This window comes from Nicotiana tomentosiformis, chromosome 2, assembly GCF_000390325.3.
Source record: "Nicotiana tomentosiformis chromosome 2, ASM39032v3, whole genome shotgun sequence".
Classification (NCBI taxonomy): domain Eukaryota; kingdom Viridiplantae; phylum Streptophyta; class Magnoliopsida; order Solanales; family Solanaceae; genus Nicotiana; species Nicotiana tomentosiformis.
Window position 1 is genome coordinate 78,119,651 of NC_090813.1, and position 7,581 is coordinate 78,127,231.

The 7,581-nt window shown below is 37.4% G+C and overlaps 1 protein-coding gene across 1 annotated transcript; it reads right to left on the reverse strand.

Annotated features, from left to right (window-relative positions):
- Positions 1–205: 205 nt before the first annotated feature.
- Positions 206–888, reverse strand: LOC117276592 (cyclin-D3-1-like). Its single transcript, XM_033655922.2, has one exon. It carries the CDS (start codon positions 728–730, stop codon positions 206–208), a length of 525 nt encoding a protein of 174 aa, XP_033511813.1. The 5' UTR covers positions 731–888.
- Between the last annotated feature and the right edge of the window lie 6,693 nt (positions 889–7,581).

Here is a 7,581-nt window from a genome sequence, read left to right on the forward strand (position 1 = left end):
AAGGAAGGGCATCACCAAGTACACCAATTAGAAAAGCGAAGCAAAAATACAAAGATATAAAATTAATACTGAGTATTGTAATTAGAAGCCCGAAACAAAAGCAAGGTAACCACACAAGTGTAAATAACACAACATATAATAATAAAGAACCAATAATAAGAGAATACAAAAATAGTACTAGCACTGCGGATAAACGTCGGAGAAACTAAAGATTGGCAAGTAAAGCAAAAATGGGATAGAAAGAGTAAATTACTTGGAAGTCCAAAAGAAGAGGAACTTGAGTTTCTTCAACTTTAGCAGCCAAAGAAAGACAAGTAACAGCTACAAGTTGAATCATCCAAGGCTTATCTTTCTGAAAATGAAGACTTGAAAGAAACCTATCAAAGTAATTAATAGCAAGAATAGCAGTGAATGTTGAGAATCCATAATGGGCATTTACTTTAAGAATCCATTTCACAGCTTCTTTACGAGCTAAACAAAGTAAAGGGTCTGTTTTAATAGTTTCAAAGTTGGAAATTGTTTCTTTTTCTTTTGTGAAAAGAGAGAGTAGCTCTTCATCTTCCCAAAACAAGTCTTGTTCTAGTAAAGGCAGAGGAAGTGGTAGTGTTGCTTCTTTTTCTAAAATCTCATCTTCAATTGTTTCTTCCCATCTTTCTTCTTCACAGTAAAGAGCATCTAAAAGGAAAGATTGGGTTTGGTCTTGATTATGCTCATTGTTTTGTATTCCCATCTTCTTTGAGAAAAGAAGAAAATGTGTTGCTTTCTCATTATATAAAACAGAAACCAAAAGAGTGATTCTTCTTGGGCATTTCCATGAATCTCTCTTTCTTGTCTCTATCTGGTTGTGTGAAGGAAGATTGAAGAAAGCAGAGAGAGAGAGAATGGATGTCACGCTTTCCACTATGTTATATAGGGGTTGATAGGTTGAGACTGAAACGAGGAGATTTCGATGATTTTTGTTAGAGAGATTTATTTCCGGAATCAGAATCCGACCCCGATATAAAAAAGTCCACTCCCGGTAAAATTTCTCAAAAACCCTTTAAATTTTTAACTTTTGCCAAATGACCCCGAAATGACCTACGGACCACCAAATCCACATCCGGACGTGCTCCTAATACCAGAATCACCATACGGAGTTATTCCTAGACTCGGAATCCCAAAGGGACATCAATAACATTGAAATGCACTTCAATCCAAATTTATGAAATTCTTCCAAAATGCCAACTTTCCATAATAGGCACTGAAACACTCCTGGGTTATCCAAAATCCGATACGGACATACGTCCAAGTCCAAAATCATCATACGAACCTATTGGAACCTTCCAATCCTAATTCCGAGGTCGTTTACTCAAAAATCAAACCTTAGTCAATTCTTCTGACTTAAAGCTTCCGAAATGAGAGTTTTCTTTCCAAATCAACTCCGAACTTCCGAAATTCAATTCTAACCACGCGCATAAGTCATAATACCTGAAATAAAACTACTCAAGGCCTCAAACTGCCGAACGATGCGCTAGAGGATATAAGCTTATAAATCAAAAGATATAAGCTTCCAAAGTCAGACCATCGAACCTGCAGATACTTCTTTCTGCGGTCGCAAGAGGATTTCTGCGGTCCGCAATTTTCCTCTACGGTCCACAATTTTCCTCTAAGATCTGCACATAAGGCTTTGCCTCAAAACTCCAAAATGTGCCCCCGCACTCCAAATCTTCCCAGAACATCATCAGAGTGCCGAAATGCCCAAACTCGTTCAAAACTCACCCTGAAACACACCCAAGGCCCCCGGGACCTCAACCAAATACACCAACAAGTCCTAAAATATCATACAAACTTAGTCGAAATCTCAAATCACATCAAACAATGCTAAAAATACGAATCATACCCCAATTTAAGCCTAATGAAACTAATAATTTCCAACTTCTACATTCATTGCCGAAACCTATCAAATCAAGTTCGACTGACCTCAAAATTTGCACGCAAGTCATAAATGACGATACTGACCTATTCTAATTTTCAGAATCGGATTCCGATATCCGATATCAATAAAAGTCAATTTGTGGTCAAACTTTAAAAAATCTTTCAGCCTTTAAGCTTCTAGTTTTCGTCAAATGGAAATAATTGGAGCTAAGGACTTTCGAATTTGATTCCGGGGCATATGCCCAAGTCCCACATCACAATACGGACCCACCGGGACCGTCAAAACATCGATCCGGGTCCGTTGGCTCAAAATATTGACCGAAATCAACTTAAGTGAGTTTTAAAGCACTAATTCATATTTTTATCAATTTTGCACATAAAAGTTTTTTGAAAAAATATACGGACTGTGCACGCAAGTCGAGAAATGCTAAATGATGCTATTCGAGGTCTCGAAGCATAGAATTGAAGGTTAAATTTAAAGATGACCGATCGGGTCATCACACCTTGGAGAGTGTATTAGAGTTAGTTAAATATTAATTGAATCGAATTATTGTTATTTGGCTTACTTAGAACGTGAGGTTAGGTTCCATCACTGCTAGTGTCACGACCCAAGAATCACACCTGCCGTGATAGCGCCTATCTCAATACTAGGTAAGCCGACAACATCAATAACCCACAATTTCTTTTAAATACTGAAAACATAATAATTAAGTTTAAGAGAAAATCCCACAAATATTGGATATAAATGCACTCCCAAAACCCAATGTCACTGAGTACATGAGCATCTAAATGAATACAAAGTCCTGATAAAAACACTGTCCGAAATGATACAATAACTGAAAGAAAGAGAGTCAAGGTCAACGGACGCCATGCATCTATCTTAATAGTCTCCAATTGATAGCACTCTGAAAAACTAGCAGTCGCGTGTCCGAAAGCACCTGGATATGCACACGAGGTACAGAGTGTAGTATGACCATAACCAACTCAATAAGTAACAAGACTAACCTCTGGACTGAAAGTAGTGACGAGCTCCGGAGGTACAGTCCAATATATAAATAACGGTACATAAATGTAGGCATGCTTTCAAGTTCAACAGTTAAACTCAGTACAAGTAAGATAGATCAATATTGCATGATATGAGGGATATGACCTCTCAGCGGAAAACCTCGTGTACTCCTGATCACTAATCGCTCGATCACTCGGTACTGTTTATGGCCAATCCAGCCTAGGAATATTCCATCCCGTATATATATATATATATATATATATATATATATATATATATATATATATATATATGTATGTATACATACCTTGACTGACAGTCAGCCACTCAGTACCATAAAAGGCCAATCCAACCCTGGGTAATTTATCCCCAAATGTAAATGTTTCGGACAGGATCCATGTCCAGGGAAATTCATCACGAATATAAATAAGTAAGGCAAGTTCATGCCCTGGGAAGTCCACCCCGTATATATATATCATCTACGCTCACTGTGGTGGGTGAAGACTCTTGAGGGGATCCTTCAGCCCAAGCGTGATATAAAGCCGATATGGCATGCTGCAGGTGGACAGCCCCGATCCACATACTGATAAAGCCTATAAGGCCTGCTGCAGGCGGGCAATCCCGTTCCATATAATAAATACATACACACACACACACACACACACACACTATATATATATACACACACACACACACACACACTATATATATATATATATATATATATATATATATATATATATATATATATATATATATATATATATATATATATAGCCAATATGGCCTACTACAGGCGGGCAGCCCCGATCTTATAAATATCCTCACAATTGATGAATATGACTGAGTATGAAATATATATTTTTAAAATAATTAAATTCAACAGCAACATGACCCTGTGGGTCCCAAAATATCGGCACATAGCCTAATCGTGATATTTAATACGAGTCTCAGCTCAATTTCCTAACAGGGGGAGAATATGCGAATAATAACATGATTCTTTAATTTTACAACTTCTAATGATTTATTCAAATCACAAATTCTATGGCGCACATCCACACGCTCGTCACCTATCGTGTGTATCACCTCCAAATAATTTATATAACACTAAATTCGGGGATTCATACCCTTAGAACCAAGTTTAGAAGTGCTACTTACCTCAAACCATATAATTTCTTACTCCGTTATGATCTTGCCTCGCGAATTGGTCTCCAAAACCCTCGAACTAGTCATAATTAATTTGATTCAGTCAATACAATTTATTGGAACTAATTTCATATGCAAATACTAATTTTCCAATAAAAATCCGAAATTTAACTCAAAAATCGCCTGTGGAGCCCACGTCTCATAACCAGGAAAAAGTTATAAAATATGAACGCCCATCCAAACACGAGTCCAACCATACCAAATTTACCAAATTCTGACATCAACTCGACCTCCAAATCTTAATTTCACCTCAAGAACACGTAATCTAGTCGAAATACTCAATGATAATCCAATATTATTGACTAACAATGATCACAAGTGACTTACCTCAAATTTTTTCGTGAATTCTCTCTAAAACATTTTCCAAAACCGTGTTGAAAATGTCCAAAATGACAAAAATATCGGAACCCTCTATTTTTGTACACTGTCCAGAGGTTCCGCTTCTGCGGAATTTTAACAGCATTTGCGGTTCCGCTTTTGTGGTGAAGCAACCGTTTCTGCGACTGCCTTCGCTTCTGCGGTGCCAGTCCCCCTTAGCCCAGGCCACATCTGCGACCATTTTATCGCTTCAGCGGGCTCGCACCTGCAACCCAATTTTCGCAGGTGCGATTGCATCAGTAGGCAGCAGCAACTTTCAATTGTTCTAAGTCCAAATTTGATCCGATAACCATCCGAAACTCACCGAGGTCCCCGAGACCTCAACCAAATATACCAACAAGTCCTAAAACACTATACAAACTTAGTCGAAGAATTAAATCACATCAAACAATGCTAAAAATACGAAATATGCCCCAATTCAAGCCTAATGAAACTAAGAAATTCCAACTTCCACATTCGATGCTGAAACCTATCAAATCAAGTCCGATTGACCTCAAATTTTGCACACAAGTCATAAATGACATAACGGACCTATGAAAATTTTCAGAACTGGATTCCGACTCCGATATCAAAAAGTCAACTCCCCGGTCAATCTTCCAAACTTAAATTTCTATTTAAGCCATTTCAAGCTTAATTTAGCTACGGGCTTCCAAATAATATTCCGGACACGTTCCTAAGTCCAAAATCACCATACGGACCTATGGAATCATCAAAACTCTATTATGGGGTCGTTTACATATAAGTCAACATCCGGTCAACCTTTTCAACTTAAGTTTCCATCTTGGAGACTAAATGTCTCAACTCATTTCAAAACCTCACCGGACCCAAACCAATTACCCCGGCAAGTCATACAACAACTGTAAAGCATAAATTGAGTAGTAAATTGGGAAAAAGGGTTGTAATATTCAAAATGATCGGCCGGGTCGTTACGACTAGTTGGATTTTGGGTCGTGACATATTCTCAGTATGGACATTATTCCCTAAAATCAAGGCCTAAAACCAAGCCTTGATGAGAGGACTATATATATATATATATATATATATATATATATATATAGAGAGAGAGAGAGAGAGAGAGAGATAATTTATTTAATCTTTCTTAAGATATTGTTGATATTCGGTAATATTTTATCAATCATAAATTTGAAAAAATTCTTTTCGCAGATGCAACTGTTACATGAACTATTAGCATTATTCTATAAGTAATACAATTATTTAGAAAAGAATAAAGTCTTTCTATCTGATTGGGTATATCGATGTCACGACCCAAAATCTCACCTGTTGTGATGGCGCCTATCTCAATAAGCAAGCCGACAATCTCAATAAACCACCATATCTATTAACTTTGAAAACATAATAATTAAATTCAGCGGAAGAAATCTCACAAGTACAAATATAAACACTCCCAAAACTCAGTGTCACTCAATGCGTGAGCATCTAATATGAAAACAAAGTCAGACTGATAAAATACTGTCTGAAAGTATAAAACAATACAATAACTGAAAGAAAGAGAGTAAAGGTCAGCGAACTCCAGGCAGGCTACCTTGATAGTCTCCAACTTATAGCACTCTGAGATCTAACGGTCGACGTATCCGAAAGCACCTGGATCTGCACACGAGGTGCAGAGTGTAGTATGAGTACAACCAACTCAATAAGTAACAAGACTAACCTTTGGGCTGAAAGTAGTGATGATCTCCGCAGGTACAATCCAGTACATAAATAATGGTGCAGAAATATATGCATGCTTTCAAGTTCAATAGTTAAACTCAGTACAAGCAAAAATAGATCAATACTGCATGATATGAGGAATATGACATCTAAATGGAAAGACCTAATGTACTACTGGTCATAATTCATTCAGTCTCTCGGTACTGTTTATGGCCAATCCAGCCCAGGGATATACCATCCCGTACATATATATACACATCGACTGACAGTCACTCACTTAGTACCGTATAAGGCCAATCCAGCCCTGGAAAATTTATCCCCAAATGTAAATGATACTTACAAGATCCATGTCCAGGGAAATTCATCACAATATAAATAAGTAAGGCAAGTCCATCCCGAATATATAATCATCTACGCTCACTAGGGGGTGTGTACAGACTCCGAAGGGGCTCCTTCAGCCCAAGCGTGATATAAAGCCGGTATGGCCTACTGCAGGCGCGCAGTCCCAATCCGTATAATAATAAAGCCTATAAGGCATGCTGCAGGTGGGCAGCCCCGTTCCATATAGTAATAATATATGTAAAGCCAACATAGCCTGCTGCGACGTGCAGCTCGATCCCATAAATATCCTCACAATGGACGAATATGACTGAGTGTGAAATGTATATTTTTTTAAAAATAAATAATTCAACACCAACACGACCTCATGGGTCCCAAAATATCAGCACGTAGCCTAAACATAATCTTTAATAAGAGCCTCCGCTCTATTTCTCTAACACATGAAATATGTTCAGATAATAACATGATTCTTTAATTTTACAACTTTACAGGATTTATTCAAGTCATAATTTCTATGGTGCACGTCCACACGCTCATCACCTATCATGTACATCACCTCCAAACAATTTATATAACACCAAATTCGGGGATTCATACCCTCAAAACCAAGTTTAGAAATGTTACTTACCTCAAACTGTGTAATTTCTTACTCCGCTATGCCTTTACCTCATGAATCGTCCTCCAAACGCCTCGAATCTATTCATAAATAATTCGATTCAGTCAATACAAATTACAGGAATTAATTCCATATGAAAATATAAATTTTCCATCAAATATCCGAAATTTTACCCAAATATCGCTCGTGGGGCCCGACAAAAGTTATAAAATATGAACGCCCATTCAACCACGAGTCCAACCATACAAATTTTACCCAATTCTGACATCAATTCGACCTTCAAATTATCAAATCTTATTTTCAAATCTCTAGATCCAGATTCCCGATTTATACCTCAAAAACACGTAATCTAGTCGGATTATTCGATGATAATTCAATATTATGGAGTAGAAATGATCACAAGTGATTTACCTCAAGTTTCCCGTGAATTCTCTCTGAAAATCACCCCAAAAGC

Bases quoted from the DNA above. Each gene is read 5' to 3' on its own strand.
- LOC117276592 (XM_033655922.2), bottom strand. From the start codon at position 730: ATGGGAATACAAAACAATGAGCATAATCAAGACCAAACCCAATCTTTC.